Here is a 23068-nt window from a genome sequence, read left to right as displayed (position 1 = left end):
CGGAAAATGCATAAATACGACATATAATGTGTATAAAACATGTAGATATCATCAATAATGTAGCATGGAACATAAGAAATTATCGATATGTCGGAGACGTATCAGTGGCGCGAGTGTACGCGCCGGCGAAATTCTAGATAAAGGCATCACGGGCCTCCTTCCAGGAGTCGATGCTGTTCGAGGGGAGGGTGTTGAACCACTGGCGATTCGCTCCGTCCATCATGAGAGGCAGGTAGCGGGTGCCGAGCAGCTCGAAGTAGCCTTGGATGCCCATCGCCATGGTATACGAATCAATCCAGACCATTGGGTCGATGAGGGTGTTGTATTTCTCAATGTCGCGGGGGCCTTTGAACCCAATGGGGTACTGTTTGCCTTTGATCATGGGGCCGAAGTGACAAGGTATCGACTTGTCAATGCCTACAGATTGTAGACTAGGGTTTTCAGGGAAGTAAAGGGCAAGTAGATCTCGAAGGTTCAGCCGGAAAAGTACTCGACTGCTATGAAAACTAGGGTTGTCTTGACAATCAAATCGATGCTTTCTTTGTCCCTCGACTCCCCCTTATATAGGAGGCGGAGCCGAGGGTTTCGTGATGTACAAGTTACAAAGTCCGGGAGACTATCTGAGTCTGTCCCGTAATAGTTACAAGTCGATATTCCTAATACAACTCTATCTTTCCAAACTATCTCTTGACTGGGCTTCCGGGCTTCATAAACTTCGGGTCGTGGGCCTTCAGTAAACCCCGGGTACCATCTTCGGCAGACCCATTGGGGATGCCTATGTCAGTAGCCCCCGAGATTTTGCTTGAATCGAAGATTCAGGGAAAATCTCCATCTTTACAATTACCAAATGACTTCTTCGAGTTAATAAATAACCTTTATAAGCAATTGTATGTTGTACAGGGATAACGGTAATTGGGGCTGGTTCATCTAACGGATCAGGTACTAGTTAACTGCTCTTGTGGCAATCCGCAAAAACCTACTTCAAAATCACGCCTGTGGACATGATCTCGGGATACTGGCGTAATTCGACATGTGCCGCTTAAGGTCTTACCAGATGCCGAATTCCCGTCATATTTTATCGGGTACCTAACGCGTCCGTTATGATTTTTCTTCGTATCTGCTAATACGGAAAAAGTAGCGAAGCGCCGTCAGAGGCGGTGCCACGCCGCACATGACGGATCCTGGGGACTTACCTTCGCAAAGTTTTGCGGCATTCAGAGATTAATTCACGACTGAGGCGCTCTGAGAATATATTGTCGAGTGCCTTTTTCGGCTGCTGGAATAGCACATTTATTCGAGTCACCAGATGACATGTGTATTTTTATCTTGTCCTCCCGATGGGAGTATATGAAGAGTTATTTGTATAACTCAAAATATGCTCACCATGCCTTTTCTAAGTTCATCGGGCACGCGAACAGCGTTCCCGATGGAAGTAGCCCCCGAGGCTACAGCCAAGTGCTTGTACTTGGTTGTAGGCTCACCGTTTTAACATCTTTGTCGCTATATTATCACCTTTTCGAGTTCTTCCATCTTTATCGGGTGCGCGACCAGCGCTCCCGATGGGAGTAGCCCCCGAGGCTACAGCCGAGTATTTATACTTGGCTGTAGGCTCAACTTGCTTTACTGACGAAGAACTTTATATTTTATCATCCACGTTTACCTCTTATCAGAAGTATAAACAATACTTCTGATAAGAGTAGCCCCCGAACATATGAACAAATGCTTGTATTTGATCATAGGCTCTCATCTTTTCTTTATTGCGATGCCCGAAGTTTCCCTGTCGATACTCTTGATGAAACTCTTTAAAAAGTAGCCCCCGAGCATTTGAACAAAAGCTTGTATTTGATCAAAGGCTCTCGAAATTATCATTATTCCTTCGCTGTCGCCAATCTTCATAGCACCGCAGTCGAAATTTTTCTTTTTAAAGTGACATCAGTGCTGATGATAGCCACGACCACTGTATCGGGAAAACGCGAGTTATGTCCTGTCACTAACATGTGGACCCAAAATCTGCGGCACTTTGACATGTTTCGCAAGTGGGGGACACAGGTCCTCCTCTTTTTCTGGCACGCGCGCTGTAGCGCCTGTCCAGTTCCATCGTAGTAAAAAGACTTTATTACCCATGGAGACACGTGTAAGGCATCAAGCCCATTCCTACTGCATCCAACGGCGCGTCGATTCGTAGGTTTGCTATAAAGGACCTTCTTCTTCCTCCGTTCATCCCTTCGCTGCGCCGCACCTTTGTTCTGTCTCTCTCCAAAATCCCCCATTGTCACACCAACGCTCTTGCGCCTGTGCTTGCTCCCTCATCACAATCAACCCATTGAATGCCGCCACGGTCGATGCTCTCCAAGCACACCTCCCCAATGGCGACAGAAGACCTGCAGTTCTTGGAGTGGGAGAGATCCAAGATCTCCAACCAAGACGCGAACCTGCTCAAGAAGCTCGGGTTCATGAAGCAGGAGAAGACGCTGATCTTCCCCGGCGAGGAGAGCTTCCCCACACCGCGCATCGGATACCGGGTAACATTCGTTGACCACCTCATCCGCGGCTTGTCTACTCCTATCCACGAATTTCTTCGTGGATTAATCTTTGTTTACGGGCTGCAGCTGCACTAGCTCACCCCCTATTCCATCCTCCACATCTCTATCTTCATCACCCTCTGTGAATGCTTTCTCGGGACCCCTCCCAATTGGGGCCTGTGGAAACGCATATTCCTTGTCCGCCGCAACAGCTCCCGCAACACGGCTATAATGTAGGTGGTGTTGTTATCTGCGTCCGTCCAGATGTCGAATATTTCGATGTCAAATTCACTGACTCTGTTCAAGGGTGGCGCAAAAGATGGGTTTATATCCACGAAGAGCACGTCGACTCGCAAGAGTACAATGTCGCTCCTTTTGATGGTAGCGAGAAGATCCTCCGCCGTCGGTCATGGGATGCTGAAGCTACCGATGAAGAGAAAAAGGCGACAGAGGCGCTGATGAAGCGCATCCACGAGCTCCAGAATACCCGCGGAAAAAAGCTGTCGGGTATTCAGATTACGGCGTATTTCCTTAGGGTCAGGGTGCAGCCTCTGCAGGCTCGCAAGAACCCTCTTTGGATGTACGCTGGCGACAAAGACGTGGACCGCTTCTCCAAGGATCTGTCGGTAAAAGACCTGGAAAAGCTTGTCCGTAAGATTTCGTCGCTAAGCAAGAAAGACACCATTCCGACCTCGTGTCGCGTGGAGCCGTATAGCGGCGCCAACGCCCTCCCCAAGGTAAACTATCTTTGTTCTCCCGATTTTAACTTTGTCGACTACTATTTTGCTGAATTCATTGGTGTAACTTGTCGTCGATATATCTTTTCCTCCTGCAGAAGCATCAAGTTATATCCTCTCTACCTCCCCTTCCTGAAGGTGGGGAAGTCGAGGAACGAACCGTCGTTACCGACGACACCCATGGTACTTCTCGCCCTGAGAGCGAAATTGTGGGTTCTCACAAATCCGCAGCTTCCTCTGAAAGAGATGCTGAATCCGAGGCTTCCGAGTCTCTACACTCTCTCCCTTCCTCCAAAGAACAAAAGGAAGAGGGGTGAAGTTGCAGACTCCAGCACCTCCAAAGCTGGCGAATCGCCTGCCAAAGAAACTTCCCCTGAAGAGGAGGAAGCCTTCAACCCTTACAATGATGCCCTCGTTAGCTCATAAGTCTCTGTCGTCTTTTTTATTTGATATATTGCTTTTGTAGTATTCTCATACTATTTTTGATGCACAATGGCGACGAAGAAGAAGAACCCATTGTTAATGTGACTGCTCCCACGAGTACGTCGCAGACTTTAGTTCTTTCCGAGACTCGCCCTGCTACAGAGGAAACCTCGCCTCCTCAGCGGGACATAGGGAACCTGACTCCTGTCGGCAGCCCCCGTGCCCCTTCACCGAAGAGAGCGAGGGTTGAACTTGGCAAAGAAACAAGCCTCTTGACTGGGAGTTCGGCGACTCCTTCTATGGACGATGTAAGTACCCTTACCACTCCTTTTACTGTCGAACTTTTCTCCTTTTTGACCTTATCTTCCCCTTTCTGTTTTCAGCCTCTGATGAAATAATTTATTCGTCTTGGTACTCAATTTATTGGGTACCGTGACTATGCTGATAATTTGAAAGGTATTCATCTCTTATCTCTTCCTGCCGAGTAAATTTTCTCTTGCTATCTTGTCATAACATTGTCATCCTTTCTTTTGCTAGAGACGGAGCCAATTGACAAGGTATCGACTTGTCAATGCCTACAGATTGTAGACTAGGGTTTTCAGGGAAGTAAATGGCAAGTAGATCTCGAAGTTTCAGCCGGAAAAGTACTCGACTGCTATGAAAACTAGGGTTGTGTTGACAATCAAATCGATGCTTTCTTTGTCCCTCGACTCCCCCTTATATAGGAGGCGGAGCCGAGGGTTTCGTGATGTACAAGTTACAAAGTCCGGGAGACTATCTGAGTCTGTCCCGTAATAGTTACAAGTCGATATTCCTAATACACCTCTATCTTTCCAAACTATCTGTTGATTGGGCTTCCGGGCTTCATAAACTTCGGGTCGTGGGCCTTCAGTAAACCCCGGGTACCATCTTCGGCAGGCCCATTAGGGATGCCTATGTCACGAAGCATGCTGGGACGACTCGAGTGAACGCACTCTGGCGCGGCTTCTCGCCTCTGTAGTTGTTGTCCAGACGATTGCGCGCGAGCCACACTTGGTCGTTGATGATGTGAGTGTGCTCATCGATTGGCTTCCCGTTGGCAGTGACCATCACGCGTGGAGGGCGCGGCTCGACTCCCTTGTTGGTCGAGTGAGCGGCGCGTGGCTCTGGGGGTGGGCAGTTGTTGAAGTTGGCGACTGCGCAGTTCGCCGCTACAGAAGATGCAACGCGACTGGCAAAGGAGCGTGAGTACAACCGCCCCTGGGAGTCTTGGGATGCGTATTGCTGCTCCAGGGCCTTCGCGACTAGGGCCTTGGTGTGCTGGATGAAGAGGGCGCCTTCGCCAGTGTCGGGGAGATTGGCGAGGGCGGCTTGTGCGGCGACAATGTTGTCTGCCGGCGACGAGTGCAGGGGCAGCCATTGGCGTCGACTTCCACGGGGGGATCGTCCGGCCCCCCGGTGGTGGTGGTGGTGGTGCTCCAGCGTTCTTCGCTCAATCGGCGGCGGCCCGGCTCGAGTCCGGGGCGCCATTGTTCTGGATTCGATCGACCCGGACCTCTGCGTCCGGATCGTCGAAGTTGAGGCGGGCGCTGGGAAGCCCTGCTTGCGAGCGCGCTCGATGCACAGTCGAGTGCGACGTTGGTGATGGAGCGATAGAGCTCTCGCCGAGTCCTGCTCGACGTGGAATTTCTGCCGCTCGACGAGCTCCTTCTTCCTCTGCGCCTCCAAGGCCGCCCGATGCACCTCGATATCGGTCGCGGTTGCGGCCGCGGGGAGCGGCTTGGTGAAGGGGCCGTTGCGCGGATCGTCACCGGTCGCCATGAGGACGGAGGTGGGATAGTGGTACCGCGGGGCCTCGACGGAGTCAGGCTCCGAGTTGCTATCGAAGAGGGGGAGGATGGAGTTGTCCTCGTAGTTGCCCGGGTTGGAGACCGGGGTGATGGAGTCTGCGACTGATGCCTTGACGATGGATCCGGAGACTGGAATCGGCGTCGTCCTCCAGGGCCGACTCACCCTCGACGTATGCTTCGCCGGAGAGGGGGAGAGTGGCAGTGAGCAGCTGGCCGGGCGCGTACGGGTCGTGCAGCAGGCCGGGGTGGACCTCGGAGGGGTCGCTGACGCCGGCGAGCCCGACGAAGAGGTTGATTGTGCCGACCGGTACCATCCAAGCGTGGGTGAGAGGCGACGGAGCCGGGTGGTAGGTGCTCGGATGGATGTGGAAGAAGCTGCCCGTGGCGATCATCCTGCCGGAGGTGACCGGCCGGCGGACAGGCGAGTAGGGCCTCACCGCAGCTCAGAGGCTTGACGTCCCATGCCCCACGGTGGACGCCACTGTTGTGGATAAGACCACGGAAGATTCTACAGGGTGCAACACTTCGTTGATGCGGGAGCAAGGCGACATAGCCATCTGCGGAGCGAGGTGCACAAGACGCAATGTTTTACCAAGGTTCAGCCCCTCCGGAGAGTAAAAGGCCTACGTCCTGCTAGATCTATTACTCAGTGGAGAATTACATGGGGGGCTCAGTCGGCGGAGCACTGAGAGCTATGGAGGTGAGATGCGATCTCGGATTGTGTGTCCTCTAGGGTTTAGCTCGGGGGCTTATATAGGCACCCCCGATCTAGGGTTACATGCGGATAAGTCCGAATTATATCAGTTGCTACAAGCCCGGTATATGTTATCTCGTGCTCAAGTAATCTAGATGTTCTCGCCTGGGCCTTCGGTCCAGTCGCCACCCCAGAGGTTTAGGCCTAGTCGCTCCAGGGTTTTAGGCCTAGTCGCCACTGTCGACTGCATCTCTCCCTGGGCCTTTTCTCCTGCGGCGAGTGAGACTAATGATGCACCCCCTTGGGCATATCCCCATCAAGCGGAGCGAGGCCCGTCGCCGGTAGGTTGGGCCGAAGCGTCGCGGTACGGATCGTTGCCACCGCATATATATACATCTTGTAAGCCGATGGCTAGGGTTTATCAGATAACCCACGGTGTTTGTAAACACTCCTCGATATAGTGAAGTTTTGCTGGCTGGCGCCTGTGGTTTTTTCCCCTTCGGTGTTGGAAGAGGTTTTCCACGTGAAATCTCATGTCTCCGCTGCATTTTTTTATCGTTCTTCGTTATTTGCTTGTCGAGTTTATAACATACATAATCCTTGTTTCTTTTCATGCACCCTTCTGGTCACTGGTTGTATTGTAGTTGCTTATTTGATTTATGTAGTACTTTTCAGATCTAAGTATTTTATACTCCGTTGTCTATAGTTAAAATTATTACTTAACATAATTCACCTACTATTTAGTTTAAACTTTCTATTCATGTGTCCTATTCTGTTTTCACAGTATCTCTCCCTTGTTCTTCATTGTAAATTATTTTCTAATTTTCCTGCATGTGTCCCTGTTATTTATGCATGTTTCATTGCCATCATAAAGTTAGGCACCAAAGTAATTCTTCGTGTGATGCTTCTTTTAAATATATTTAGTATTTTCTACAAATAGTTATGCCTAAAAATAGTTAGCTTGTACTTTAACAGCGCATCCACTTCATCCACATGTCTCATCATCACTCACTGCTTTACATTTGAATGCAGCGTATGCTACCAGATCATTCTATGGATGCTCCATCTTACAACTTGATCAATCAAACACATGTTACCAAATCCTCTATTTTTATGGATTACAATCAATCATTCACAATAATAAGAATGATTTAACTCTGATGGATAATCAACCTAGCTTTCAGGAGTCACACAAACGTATCTAAAAATATATAGATATTTAGAACATTTGACCCACAAATTGGGAATACAAAACCCCCAAACATACAACTTTCTTTCGACATATTTGATAAATCGAGCACCACCATGTCACAGATGTGATAATTATATCCTCTTGCCAATTTCGACTATTTAAGTAGTTCATACTTCATACCCCAATTGAGACCCACGGGGTGTGGATGCAGTATTTCATGAGTGTCTGGATTATGGAGGGAGGGGTGTAGTCAGCAATGCCCCAGGACGAATCAACAACACCGGAGGTGATCCACTGCTCCGTTTCATTGGTAAGATTGTACATGTAGATTCCCATGCCTTCATCTTGTTCGTCACTTTTGCTGAAGTAGAAGACACAGTTGCTGTCGATGGAGGAGAATATGTTGGAGTCAACAGACACACACCTCTTGCCGAGGAAGAGTGCACGGCCGCCGATGCTTCTCACGGGCTCGACCACCTTACTTTCGACGTTCACCTTAAAAACATCCACACCGCGGCGTGGGCCTTGACGATGGACAACCAGTAACATCTCCCCAGAAGATTCGATGACGTGATAGCAACCTTGATGGAAATACATCTTGCTGGGAAGAACGGCGGTGATGCTCCTATGGAGACCATCGGTGGACTTAACGCCCCAGATGGTACGTACCTTTTCCGGCAGGCCATGCTCCACAATGGCGAAGTTCTTGGCATCAGGCATGGCGGAGTACGCGGTGTCCAGCAACGGTGCATCGTCCAAGGTTAGGGTAGGCGAAAGACCAACCTGGTGGACATAGGCGACGGTGTTGCGCACGAAGTCAGGTATGGGCGCCGCAAAACTGATGGATGCACGCATGAAAGGGTTGATGACATGCGCCACATGTGGAGGCCTCCTGCTCGCAAGGACAAGGAGGCCGCCAGTGCTCGTCACGAAGCAGTAGTTGTGGAGACGAGGGAGCTCCACGCGGACCAAACGGCCGGTGGCAGTGTTGAGGAAGAAGCGTTCTCCTTGGTCGCTCATGGACTCATCGTCAAGCATGACCCAGCGCCGCAGGCGGAAGCGAGGGTCTGCCGGGCAGGTCTTGGGGTCGTCGGTGCCCGTGCGCCAGCCACTGCAGACGGCGCGCATGCTCATGTAGTAGTCCAAGTCGTCGGTGGCGAGGAGGTAGTTGCCGATGCAGCGAACGAGGTCAGCTGGGAGTGAGGACGCCATTGCAGAGACTGCGTGCTGCTAGCTAGGAAACACGAGTGCTGGCTGTGTAGGCGATGGGATGGTCGCAAGTTCTTATGCGGTTGTGCGATTTGGGGATGGGTGATATATGGTGCTTAAGTAGTGGTCTGGATTGGATGTGAAAGCGGTGTGATTTTGCCGCGCTAGCTGGACATGTGCAGATTTGGTACTTCTTGATTCGTGATTTCGTGAGTCTAAATCAAATGGAAATCGTGAGCGTTTTTACACAACGGATATGTAATGCTTACCAAATATGGTGTGAAACCATGTGTCAAAATAAAATATGGTAGGAAACACACACGCACCAGGGTATCAACTCACGTTGTCATTCCTGTTTGAGCGCTAAATCAAACCATACAACCCAAACACAGAAACTGACCTTTTTTTTCAGAAAAAAAGGAAAAAAAACTCCGCCAAAATATATTCACATCATTTCAATTACTCAGTGATTCTTCATGAAAAAAAAATTATTGAAAGAATGCAGCGACATACTTCTCAAAAAAAGTATTTCACAATACCTTAGCACATGCCACATGTACTACAAGAATATATACCACATGTACGTACTAAAAGGTATGCATGCATGTCAATCTAATAATGCATTTACACTAGTACGCCACTGAAGAGAGGGGAAATGCACTTTTGATCTGAGGTGCATACACTCTTTTTATTTAAAAAATAAAAATTTGAAATGTTTGAAACTTCAAGGAATTATGTACACATTCTATGTGTGCACGTAATATTTCGCTGAAAATCGATATTTTTGTGCTCTGTGTAAAAGAAAAAAAGTCTCGAGAATTGCATTATTTTAACGCCAAAATTACCTTTTTTACACAAGCTGCACAAAAAATTCGATTTTTCTTGAAACAACTTTCTGAGCATGTGGGATGTGGAGATATACACGATACATGTTGTTTTGAATTTTTTTGACATTTTAAAATATTTTTAAAATGCATATGAAAATAGGGAGCATATGTACATGTGAGCCAAAACGCCACGTCCACTGAAGAGCGACTATAAACACTACTCCTTCCATTTTTATATGTAATTGCATCTCCACCAGTGACTCTAAAAAGGTGACGACAGTAGCGCCGGCACGTGTGGGCGGGGGGGGGGGGGGCATCGGTAGTACCTCCCTTGATGGAGGGGAACCCGTCCCACACTGACGATGTGAATAGTCCGAGCCCCAAAAATTGTCCTTTTTTTATTTTTATCAAGGTATACATTATTTTCATAGTTTTGAAACAACAATTTGTTGAGATATGTGCTGAATATGTGTACGAATAGTGCTACAGTAGGACTTGTAATTAAAAGAAGGTTACATGTTGGAGTCCAACTTTTTAACCTGACCTAATATATAAAGACACCGGGAGTAGCCAAAATAGATTAGACGCAAGCAAGTTGTAGGTTAGACAGATAATCAGGGAAGGTCTGACGCTCATGTCTAGGACGCTGGACCGGCATGACGCTGTAGATCTGACGTGTCTGTACACCTCGGCAGGCTTGTCGTCGACGGTACCGTGATAGTACCTGGGGAGGAGCGGCCGTAAAGCATGCCCTGCAGATGTAGGCGTTCGCCGGACTACGTTACCAATTCTTGGTGTCGTTTGCTATGATTGCATGTCCTCGTGTTATTGGTTGGCATCTCCGACGTCAACAAGTGGTATCAGAGCGAGGTTGCTTGAAGGTAAAGTGGATTATTGATGAGAGGAAGACGGTGTTGATGTGGATCAGAAGAGTTTAGGCAAGCTGCCATCAGGAACGAGGAAGTTCTTTTTGTCGAGATCGGTCTCACGCGATCGATAAGCTCAACGGAGCTGGATTGGATCGGCAAGCAGCGGAAAGAAAAACAAGCAATCGGTACAGCATACTACATGGAAGTTCTCGGCGAGATCCGAAAGGCGGCGGCACGCTCCATCGATCGTAGGCAGGCAGGCTGGCAGCAGGAGTTTAAATTACAGAAAACTACCACAATTGAGGAGAACATTACGAGTCAGTACTTGTTTTGCTAATTTTAACATATCAGTACCTACATTGGGTGACGATGTAGGAGCCGACAAACCCTGGTACCTAATTTTAACATATCAGTACCTACAGCTCCACTTCTCGTGCCCATTCCCCTGTGCTCAAGTCCTAGTGGCGGCGACGATGGAGGAGCCGACAAACCCTGGTGGCGGCAGTCGGCGGGGCGAGAGTAGTTGTGGTGGTGGAGGAGTGGCAAGTACCAACATGAAGAGCGTAGTCCAAGATCTAGACAAGTTGAGGCCGTCACACCCATCGTCGGCGACGTCTTTGCTCGCCAAGGTTTGGGTGGACAATCCCGCGACTTCTGGGTGCTTCACCTACGGCTTCGGAGGCTTAGAGTAATATCATGTACCCACTCTCGTAGGCTGGATTATCTCCCGCATCGTTGTCCTTTTTTGGATTAGGGTTTGCCGTATGAGTGATTGCTGAAATGTGTTATCTTTATTTTGTTCGTCTAGTTTGGATCATGAAGTATGGGAGATCAGAATAAATTAGGATGGGGTAGATAACCTTGATAGGAGAATAGAGCATGATGACATTACATATCAGCAGATTGTTGCCATGATTGAGGTCAGCGGATATAGCATTCTAGATAACATGTATTGCAGACAGCTAGATGGACATGATGTATTGGTTGAGAACAGTGCAGGAATCTATGAACTGCTGGACATGTTCCAATCTAATCGAGTTTTAAGCTTGACTGTAAAGAGAAGAGCTGTTGTTGGTAAGAAGCAGCCTGGTGCAGAACCAAGTGGCAGTGCAGTTCATAGGCAGTGCATCCAAGTGACAGTGGCAACGCAGTTGTGTCTCAAGTTCTTAGGTATTGAGAGGCAGTGGTCAATGATTTTAGTCCACCTTATGTGTATGCTATTGACAATGAAGGCCAACTATTGTCAAGTCAAGCTGGCAGTAATGTAGGATCTCAATTTCCTTACATGTCCACTCAAAAAAGCAGAAATGTTGAGAAGGGAAAGGCAATACAGAATGATGATGCACAAGATGATGCCAATATATTTTTCGACATGGGAGAGGCAGACTCTGCTGCAATGGAGGAGCTAAGGAGGAAGGAAGAAATGGAAATATCTGAGAAGATTGAGGAGATGAGAAGGATTCGAGAGGATCCATTTCTTCAATGTGAAGGTGACACCAATATTAAAGATAGCTATGTACTTCCAGATTTGAATGAACATGAGAATGAAGCAGCTAACGAACCTGAACCTGAACTTGAACATGTGAAGAAAAAGCAGAAGACGGTTAAAAGAGGACCCGAACCAACAACGAGATGTCATTCCTAGCTTTGTGCAAATTGATGACATACTAGACTACATACCATCATCGAATGAATATGAGTTCCATGGTTTTCTAAAGGATGAAGATGATGATTATTTTCAACCAATCACGATGGTGCCACCAAAGGTTAGAAAGAGTCGAAGGAAGAAAATCCCCCCAAGAAAATGGTATGATGAGAAGAGGCTGCAACCACATGAACAATTGTGTTTGAAAATGTGTTTTACCAATGTGCAACAATTTAGAAATGCTTTGATTGATTTGTACATTGCACAAAGCCGAAACTACATGTACCACAGGAACTCCAACATAAGGATCATTGTGAAGTGCATAAAGCAGAGGTGTTCCTTTCTACATGTCAGCATCTGAGATCAAAGGTGATAAGACATTTGTGCTTCATAAGATGAGGATTCACCATACCTGCCCTACAACCACTGGATCAACAAGGGTCAGTGCTAGATGGTTGTCATATAAATATGAAAGTTTGTTCAGATCAGATACAAACACAAGAATTCAGACTTTGATTGACAGTGCAAGGCAACACTATGGTGTCGAGGTCTCAAAGATGACTGCCTATAGGGCAAAGTGGCTGGTTGTTGATGATGTGCTAGGTGATCACAGAGAGCAATATGTGAGGCTAAGAGAATTTGCCCAAACAGTAGTTGATACTAACCCTATCAGTAGGGTTATTGTGATAGCTGTCACTCCAGGACCCTCTTTAGAGAACCCTCATCCAGGTCCTACATTTCATGGACTGTTCTTCTGCATCAATGGAGCTAGGGAGGGTTTTCTAAAAGGTTGCCGACCTTTCATAGGTGAGCATCTTCTTACAAAATAAATTGTTTGCATTCTTGAATGATAGCTACGTGGATGGATCCTTTAATAAACTTCATATATGGAGAGTTGGATGGCCGCTTTATTAAATTATGCACTGCGGTTCAAATCTTAGCAGCAACTGGTAGTGATGGAAATAATAACATGTACCCTATAGCCTTTGTTGTGGTTCCTAAATAAGATACAGCCAACTGGTGCTAGTTTATGACTCAGCTTAAATATGCTTTAGGTGGGTAATTGAGAGATTTTGGCTACTACACTATTATGTCAGACACACAAAAGGTTTGCAACTATATTCCCTTTACATTGTCAAGTACCAAATACGACTGTCTTGTAACTATTTTTTCCTATGTTCTATGTATATAGGGCCTTCTTAAGCAATAATTCAAGTATTTCCTAACAATCCTCAGAGGTACTGCCTATGGCATATATATGCCAACTTTCAAACTTCTAGGTTTAGGGGTGAGGATTTGAAGAAATGCATGGATGCAAAAGCTTATTCCTACCACAAGGATCATTTTGATGTTGCCATAGCAAATTTGAAGGCAGAGAGTGAAGAAGCTTGGACATGGCTAAGTAAAATCCATGTGCACACATGGGCCAGGCATGCTTTCGACACCTACTGCAAGACAGATTTGGTCATGAACAACCTCAGTGAAGTATTCAACAGGTACATTCTGGATGTAGGGAAGAAGCCAATCAGAAAAATGATTGAAGGGATAAAGAACAAGCAGATGATTAGGCATCATGACAAGAGGGTAGGTGTAGCTAGAGCTAGATGGGAAATTACTCCTGACTTCACAGAGATGCTTGAGCTGTCCAAGAAGTACTCCAGATTTTTCACACTAAGGATTTCAGATGTTTATTTGGTCCAAGTTACTAATACGAAGGGTGATGCAATTCATTAAGTCGATCTGGTTGCAAGGACTTGTGGATGTAGGAGATGGGATGTCACTTTATGTCTTGCAACCATGCTGTGAGTGCTATAATCAAAGCAAAGCAAGTTCCAGAGGACAATGTGAACTCATTTTTTAAGAAGCCGATGTATGTTGAAGCATACAAGCCAGTCATCTACCCAATTCCTGGACAACATGATTGGACAAAGACAAAAACTCCAGACATCATACTACCAGAGTTCTACATTTCCAAATGCAGGAAGGCAGAGAAGAGGAGGAAGGGAAAGAATGAGGTACGTGCCAAAGCCCAACGACACATCAAGAATGGGAACCATTACTTGCTCTAACTGCAAGCTTTAGGGACACAAGTATACCAGCTGCCTCAAGGAGTTGAGGCCAGATCTTGTGATCAGAAAGGACAAGCATGTGGTAAATATTTGACTTCATAATTGTTTTGCTTTTGCACACATTAGACTTGATAATTGTCTACTTATTTAACTTGTACCTATTGTTTTACTTGTAATAGCCTGCAACACAAGCTCCACCACCTGATGGACCGCAAACTGCTCCTCAAGAAAGTCCACATATTGCACCTCAAGCTATTCGACATGTTGCTCCACATGCTGCAGCACAAGCAACTCCACATGCTCCACATGCTGCAGCTCAAGCGACTCGACATGCTCCTGGACAACCTTTTGTGCCACCAAAGGATGGCTGCACAAGATGGGAGGCAAGAAAAATAACCAGGTCCATTTTACACAAGGGGCAGAACATGGAGCTACTTCAACTGTGGCTATGTCGATCATGAAGGGGAAGGACAATCTTCAAACAACTGTGGCTAGAAATAGTTGTTGATGCTGTCAAACATCTATGTTGTAATGGACAACCTTATTGCATTACTGCATTTGATGTCTATCTACCTAGCTGTTATGTAATGGACACAACGTAGGTGATTTGCTGCTGAACAAAGCTGGTAAATTTAAGTGATGAAGATATTCTATTAAACGCTGCTATGAGTTTATCAGTCGAATATTATTCTGAATTTATCAGTCGAATGTTGGTTGAATGTTGTTGAATTTATCTGTTGAGTGTCGTAGATGTCGAATTTATCTATTGAATTTTGGTTGAATGCTGTGGAATTTATCTGTTGAGTGTCGTAGCTGTTGAATTTAAACCTTGGTGACCATTAAGTGGCGCCGCCGCCATCCACATGCTGCCAACGGCGACCATAAACGGGCGGGCTTCAGCTGCTGGCTGTATCATCAAGTTTAGTGCCCTCTCCCTCCGCAAGCCCCGCCTCAGAAGAAGATCTCTTTCTCATGCCGCTAGAATTTGGGTCCACAACCTCCTTCTCTTTCCACACCGACGTACGTCCATCTCGTGCACTGCCAACCCGGCCGCGCCACCATTAGCAGCGCGACCGACCACCAACACGGCTTGCCTGCGACCATCCATGCCACGATTTGCACCAGTCCCTTCTCGCTCGCTGACATAGCCACCCCTCACGCGCGGAGTCTCCGGGTGCCAGGTCTCCATCACCGCCAACATCCACTCTCCATATGCAGCTGATCAGCCTCATATTCTCCAGTTCCACACTCCAGCACCCCGTGCCCCATCAGTCCACAATGGTCACAGAATCTTGGCATTTTTTCAAAATGTACTTGCATGAACAAACTCTCACTCCCTTCAGGAGAAAGACTAACAAGCCTCAACAACGGGTTTTCCGCATTAAGCTTCACACGAGCCCTGTGAAACTCACCCACTCCCATAATAGACCACCTTCATCTCCACCTTGTCCACCTCCCCTACCATGGATGCCAACCGCTTTAGTGTAGTTTTAGTTCAGTACAGAGGATGGATCTTGTGTATATGAATCCACACTTGAACTTTATTGGGTATAACCAACGGCATAGTTGTCGCCCCATCAAACTCTTCAACCATCAACGCACAGTCTCGGAAAAGCCAGGGACCTTCCTGCATGATACGCTTCCAGTCCCCAGACACTGCGCCTGGATCAGGAGGAGATTCTTCTCAATGGCTCTGGAAGTAACTTCCTGTGATGTGCTCCAGGCCGCGAACATAGTCCGCTTCAGAGATTCCGCACTGAAACCCTTCCTCGACAAGAGTTTTCCCACGGCCATCCACTTCACCACCGGTAGATCGCTACGATCCTCCTTGGATAGGAAGACTCCCTCTTTCTCCACATCACTCAGATGCAACTTGCGGAGAAGATCCTCCACATCAAGCCCTTTCTTCACGCCAGGCGATCATGCCAACTTCCTCACCAGCACAAAACCGATCAGCCACCGACAACCCAATCCCACCGCTCCATCAAAGCTGGGCAGCTGTGCAAGACAACCCCTTGGTCAGCCCGAGCGGAGACGGGAGACTCGGAATGAACGACAGCACGGGACCGGAAACCCTCGTCGGAGAGAAAAATCGCCTCCAAGGTCGCACAAGAATTTTCAAATGTAAGAGTACCTGGGCCGGGGCCCTTCCTCGCGGGGGCCAGTGCGGGCGCACTGTTTGCCCGGCCTATGGGCCCGCCCTAGGAACAACACACTTCAAGAGGCCCACATTCAACAAAACTATGGAAATAACAGGACACACTTAAACTGGTTACAAGTCCATATTTATAAGTCCAACACTTATAACTCCCATTCGCAGTTTATGCTTTAAATCCGAACTGTCAACGGCTGCAGCATAGATTTGAAATATGAACTGTCCAACCGAAATAATGCATTCATTGATATTCACAACTGTGGCTGGTATTCAAATTTATTCCAGAACTATATAGTAGTACATAAACCATACTAGTAGTATACATAAACATACATGGGCTCTTGGGTCGCTACTCACGTGCATGTGCATAAACGTAACATACAGCCCAACAAGGGTGATTTCAGACAGAATCCTAGTCATTTCTGATTAGGAGGTGGTTCAGACACAAATACTCCCACTGCTCGGCCTATTAGGCACAACGAGAATGGCAGCTGTGTCGTGTACTACCAATACACCTCTGTTTTATCTACTTTTGTGTGTTGGCAGTGTCAGAACCTGGAGCTCTGTCTGAAGGAAACTTCTATGCTGAAGAGACAAAGTGTGTATCTGAGGATCCCACACCATGATTATCTTTATCGCTTGATCTCCGTTTCATTTCTTTTTTAACATCTTCCTCCTTCTTGTCAACAAAATGCATCAGATCTTTGAAGCTATCAAGACGTCTTGGCTTTGGTTTCGTCGGGTGTACTTCAGAAACAGCAGGGGAGGTAGGAGAAGCTTCGCTGGATTCGCCAGCAGCCACAGAACTGGAGTACCTGCTGTACTGGCAGCTTATTTTTACAAAGAACGCCCCAAGAGAGAAGAGGCAGATCATAGCACACAGCAGGAAAAGACCCCAGAAGCTTCCAAGATCCAGCCTGCTTGGTCCCAACCCACTATCATCAGAGCTGCAACTTGGCCGCGTCAACCACTCGTCGTGAATTCTCTGGAGCTGGCCAGTCTCTGAAAGTTGAAGGATGGCCGTTGACATGTCTGCAGCAAGCGGAGAATCTCTCTGAAATGCCTGTAAAGACAAGAGATGAACAGGTTAATTTGTTTCCTCTAATAGACTGATGTCCCAAGAAATTGAAATGAAAATCTATAATGGCATGATGTACGTACAAATCCCCATCCCTCCTTTGTGAACTCCTGACCTACTATTCTGAAGTTACAGTGGTATGACAGGAAGAGCTCAACACACGGCATTTCATCAATAACTGCAGCAACACCACCAGCTTTTGGTCCACGGTTAAGGGCATCCGCATAGTCCTGGATCGTGTTCAATGGCACCAGGCGGGATTCATGAATATTCAGCTCTTCAATCAGATAATTTCTGATAAATTTTCCAGCCGGGTGTCCAATGGGTACAGTGCTTGCAATCAAATTGTCCAGTCCAGTTACTCCGGTTACAAGCTGCTGGACTGTGAGGATTGACGTCAAACTAGCAGTGTAACTTGAGTTGATGATCAGCACCACAAATAACCATATGATCAGGACGAAACGCCCAAGACCACTTACGGTGTTTTCTCCTGAGATGATATTTCAGTAAGATGTTTTGTACACGATGCGAAAATAACATGGATTTTCTTAAATATAATGGAAAATAAGATGGAATGGAAGAGTTAAGCATGCCATCAGGTGATGCAGACTTACTGTGTGCAAAGAACATTGTTGAGAAAGCAAACCTGAAAGAGAAACATGAATTATCTGTTACATATAGTTAACAAATAGAGAAATCACTAAGATAAAATATTATATTATATTATGAAAAAATGAAGCATTTTTTTGCATTACTAATATTTCTGGTCTGCATTCTGAGCTAGATATGATCATAAGATAAAAGACATCTATAATAGAAATCAGAACATACCAAAATATTGTTAGGACTTGTTGCTGTGGAGTGCCTCGGAACTCCTCATTAGTCCGATGTTCCAGAATCCAAACAACTATTCCCACAAAGACAAAAAGAGCACCAGTTACGCACCACATCTCTAATGTGAATGGTTTAAAGAAAGCCCATGCACTTGAAGTTGACTGTTTCACTGGCGCTACTATCACCATCCCTGACTCAATATAGGGCTGCGTGAATTCTGCAATCCTTGTTCTATTTTTGATAATAGCGAAGTCGCCTACAGCTACGTCAATGGTCTACAATGAAAAGAAAAGGAAATCAGAGGATTAAAAGAAAAATGATCAATGAAGCAGAGCAATTATTTGGACATGCATTGGTGGAAACCATATTTATAATGCTGTTGCAATTGAAACCATAGGATTAAAAGGAAAATGACAAAAGAAGAAGGGTAAAGAATCAGAGCATACATTGTTTGCAACCATATTAATGATGTCATCATATTTAGGATTATGTATACCATCGCCGATTGATATGAATTTGGAAGGAACAGGGTAAGGAAGCAGTTTAACTGCTGCATTGAATATATCAATGCAATAACCTGTCACGTTATCAGGACCTTTGCCACTTGCCACAAATTCCTTGAAACTTGGTTTATTTGGAACACCAATTCTCAGAGGCTGGCCATTGTTTGGGAAAACCCACCCCCTGGGTTTAGTGGTAGAGTCACCTGACCACACCATAGTGCTCAACTGTTGGGCACTTGATGACATATTTGGTGGCTTCTGATACAAAGTTTCAGGAGCAGCAACAGAAAGGCCAGAGTAATTAGACCAATAGCCAATCAAACCAGGAACAGAACCACCAATGTTAAGGATCTCATATGCTGGGTGTACCAAATTGCGGTCTGAATCAAATTGGACCAGACCTGCTAGGCCTGTAAAGTTTGTGAGCAGAAGTTGCTGTAGCAAGTGTTCACCACCATCAAATATCTTGAGAGTTGACAGAGTGATAATGCTTGTATCCGAATCGTGCAATCTTGTATCTGCAGAGAAGTTGATCTGCTGCCCACTATTGAGAAATTTATCAATCGCATGGGCAACAATCCAAACAGAGTCATAAGCATAAAAACCATAGGAATTCAAACCAGATGCAATTTTCCTTTTGCGAGCCGCAGTATTCCATTTTGATATGAACTTCTTCTTGGCAGCAGAATCAGGAATGTGCTGACGAAGGGCAATTAATCCTTGCATATAACTCATGTTCTTCGGATATCCAGACTTTGAGGAGTCCAGGACAGCAGCTAGCCAATCAGTTACAATCCAGACATAGCCACCGGTCATCATCTGGAGCTCGTTAGCTATAGAAAATATTCGCAGCCCTGTATCAGGATTGACATGCACAACCAGAACCCTTGATTCCATCATGTTAACTTTAAACAGTATATCACTGATCACATCTTTGTTAGCATCTGGAGGAATGACTGCTTTATATGAAATTCTGGCACGCTTTGTTGCAAGGGCATCACCAAGGGCAGACACCCCACCTCTCCCATAATCATCATCAACAAATATAGCAGTTACCTCTTTCCATTGATAGTAAGAAGCAATGCTAGCAATCGCACACATTTGGAAGTAATCGCTGACAGTGCTCCTTAAAAAGTAAGAATACTCTGATGCAGAAAGAGTTGGATCAGTGGCTGCGAATGATAGGAGCGGAACATGCAGCTCATTAACAAAATGTGAGATGACATGGCCTATCACAGAGGACTGCGGGCCAACAACTGCAACCACATTTTTCTCCATTAGTTGCAGTGCTGCAGCAAAAATAAAATTCATTGATCAGAACTGTTCAAGCAATCAACAACTGTAGTTGATAAACTGAATCTTAATTGCATATCTCACAAGACAAGAAAGCAGAATACTTGGCTTCTGTTTGAAATTTAGTGTTCAACAAGAAAGTGAATAATAGATATGGTTCAAACATATGGTGAGTAGCCCCAGTAATGTGCTTATTCCGACGGTCACATATACCACAGAGCGCCAATTAATGTAATTTTAAATTGATTGCTCCATTTCAAAAATAAAATAAAAAACTATTGCTAAAGCCTATGTGAGGCATATAGCCCATCGGATTATAGATCGATGCCAAGCGGCTTTTATTAAGGGTCGTGGCTTAAATGAAGGGGTCTTGGCCCTTTAGGAAATTATACGTGAAGTGCGAGTGAAAAGGTTTGGGGCCATTTTCCTTCAACTCTACTTCGAAAAAGCATACCACCGTGGCACCGTGTCAACTGGATTTCCAACAAAAGGATTTTTTGCTTGCAAAAAGGTTTTGAGAGTAGTCCTCAATCTGTGTTAAATTCAACCTGAGCGTAGATTAACACAGACTGCATAAGCCCATTATCGAACAAACAAATCTGATTTTCGACACGAGTAATTAAAATTAATAATCCATGTGCCAACATTTACTGTACTATTAGAATTACGATCACTAGTACGATATTACTCCTAATATGATTGCTCTGTTGAGGACGTGGGCATAGCCTAGTGGTTGGGGTCGCAGTGGTGCACCCCAACGACCAGAGTTCGAATCCTGTCAGGAATGAATTTCTGGAATTCTCACGCCGAGGTCCCGCTTCTACTATATCACTTAGTGTCTAGTTCCTCCTAGCACTAATTCATTTTTTTTTCTAATATGATTGCTCTGTTGGTTTGTGTGAATCTTTTGGTTTTATCTCAAGATTATGCAACTTGCTTATGATTAAAGGGTTTTTGCTGTTGTCATTGTTGTTCCGAAATGATTATGCCGACAGAGGGCAAACCTATTAACCAACTAAACTAGTTCAGATTCGCAAAAAAAAAACTAAACTAGTTCAGAAATACGATAATTAGCAACTTCCCATACTAACATCCCTGCATCCTGGAAAATCAATTCCTCTATCAAAGTTACTTGAATTTAACTATCCTAAGATCTTTCTCACGTACTAGTACTAGGCTACTAGCTAGCAAGAAACTGCAGTTCCTCAAGCATGAGAGCTAAATCACAATGAAAAACCCAACCAACCTTGGACGGTTCCAACAAAGCCGCTGCAGTTGGTGTCCGCCATGATGAGGTCCATCTTGGTCCCCGCGAGCACGGAGCGGTCCGCGTTGACGTCGTCGACGGCGAGCTCGATGGAGAGCTGCGCCGCGCGGCCAATGGTGGAATCGTAGTCGAAGAGCGCGCCCACTTTCACCGCGCGGGGCCGCTGCCCCTCCGTCCATGCCACCGCAGCGAGTACCAAGCACAAAGACAGCAGCTTGGCCGCCCCCATTTGCGCCCCAAACTGCCGGGTCGCCGGAAGCGCGCGGCGCTAGAGCACAGAGGGCTGGGTTCTTCGGCGAGTGTCATGGTTCTCTGCGCAGCACCCGTATATAGCACGCGGTGCGCCGTGCGCGCGCCCCGCGATTCACGTCCACACATGGAGAAACCAGAGCGAGCGACAGAGAAGGGGGAGGGCGATGGAGATTGGAGACGAAAGCTGGAATAATTTCTGTGGCGCTCCCATATGTGGGCTTGTGGGCTTGGCCTTGTCCGCATAGCTTTCTCTCCAAAGAGATATTCCTTTTGGTTCACAACGCAACATTGGACCCATATGCATATGCATGCCGACAGCCGATCAATTGGGCTCTCGGTAGACCCTAGGCTACTGTTAGGTTTGGTTTGCAAATATTCTTTTGACATTTTTCAGCTTTGGTTTGATTTTGATTTGAGAATATGCTGTGGGACACCAACCTAGACGTAGGAATCTAGAGGATTGAAATTATAACAATCATTTTGCAACAAAGGGAATATAATTTGCAAGCAAATCGTCATTAGAGAGAGGTCGCTCTTGAGAGTGCTTCCACATGCGATAGGTGTTGCCCATAAGAAAATTCTCCGCTCATGGTTGCTTCGCCATGCGCCACTTGTCGTTCTCTTGTGGAGAGCTAGGAGCGGGTTTTTTTCCTTATTTTTTGTACTCCATATCCAGATATTAAAAGTGAATATCTTTTGAACTTGACATGTAAACTTGGACCAGGTTTTCATGGTGTGTTTCTCATGAGTAGCTCTTTAAAACTAGAGAGCATATTAATATGTTATACTCCGTAATTTTTTCATGCACTGCCTTGAGCGCATATGATTTGCAATGAAATCACCTTTGGACATATCCTTGTCTTTTTTTTTTGTCCACTCTAGGGTGTTTGCACTACCTTAGCCTTCACTAGTTGCATTTGGCTAACCATTTTCCTACCATCAGTAATGTTTCTTATTTGCATTCCTTTCACTGCATGTACAAATATACTTAAAAACAATAACTGCTAAAATAAAAAAAACTACGCAGAAAATAGGATCTGGTGAGACAATTCTTCTCCATGTATCATGTGTGCTCACCCTAAGCTTCTGCTGGATGGTAGCTTCCCCCTAGTCACACCAGTTGTAAGAACATCATATGCTAAGACTAATTTTTCAGGCGCTAGGAATGGAATCCCAAACGTTTTGGCAGTCTAGACCTTGTTCTTGGCTGTTATTTTGTCAAGTAGAGTCCTCGGGCGCTTCGAAAATATATACAAATTAGGACTCATAGCGACTAGGCCCTTGTGCATACTCCTGATTTCTTTTCTTTTTTTGCGGGAAAAGGAAGGTGGTATTAATACTCCATTCTTACAGAAAGGCCCATAAACAAAGAAAAATCACAAGGAAGTCCTTCTAGGTCTCGTCGGTGGCGTGCCGCTGCTCCACAATTCGCCTTGGATAGGATGTAGCTCCCAGGCAGCCGGTAAGTCGTCGAGCACCGGATCTGTAGATCCTACCCCAAGAAATGCTGACGACAATGCGGAGCATCAAAACACCGTCTTCATCTTCTTGAACAACGACATGATCTGCTGCCACACGTAATCCGGGACAGAGTTGCTACACACGGCAGATCCACAGATCCGCGAGTGCAAGGAAGGCGGACCCTCCGTCGCGGCGCTCCGAGGAACACC

At 46.2% G+C, this 23068-nt stretch overlaps 1 protein-coding gene across 2 annotated transcripts; it reads right to left on the bottom strand.

Annotated features, from left to right (window-relative positions):
- Positions 1-16415: 16415 nt before the first annotated feature.
- On the bottom strand, positions 16416-21437 carry LOC124708129 (glutamate receptor 3.5-like). Of its 2 annotated transcripts, XM_047239815.1 has the most exons (6): positions 21126-21430; positions 18530-19875; positions 18081-18358; positions 17864-17895; positions 17333-17739; positions 16416-17234 (listed from the first exon to the last, which is right to left on the bottom strand). In XM_047239815.1, the coding sequence occupies exons 1-6, from the start codon at positions 21373-21375 to the stop codon at positions 16752-16754; spliced, it is 2796 nt and encodes a 931-aa protein (XP_047095771.1). In that variant the 5' UTR covers positions 21376-21430; the 3' UTR covers positions 16416-16751. The 2 variants fall into 2 exon arrangements, with proteins under 2 accessions (XP_047095771.1, XP_047095772.1); XM_047239816.1 differs by lacking the exon at positions 16416-17234 and having other exon boundaries at positions 17652-17736; positions 17860-17895; positions 21126-21437.
- Positions 21438-23068: the final 1631 nt, after the last annotated feature.

This window comes from Lolium rigidum, chromosome 4 (genome assembly GCF_022539505.1).
Source record: "Lolium rigidum isolate FL_2022 chromosome 4, APGP_CSIRO_Lrig_0.1, whole genome shotgun sequence".
NCBI lineage: Eukaryota > Viridiplantae > Streptophyta > Magnoliopsida > Poales > Poaceae > Lolium > Lolium rigidum.
Note: the sequence above shows the minus strand (reverse complement) of the source record. Positions and strands in the feature narration are given on the sequence as shown.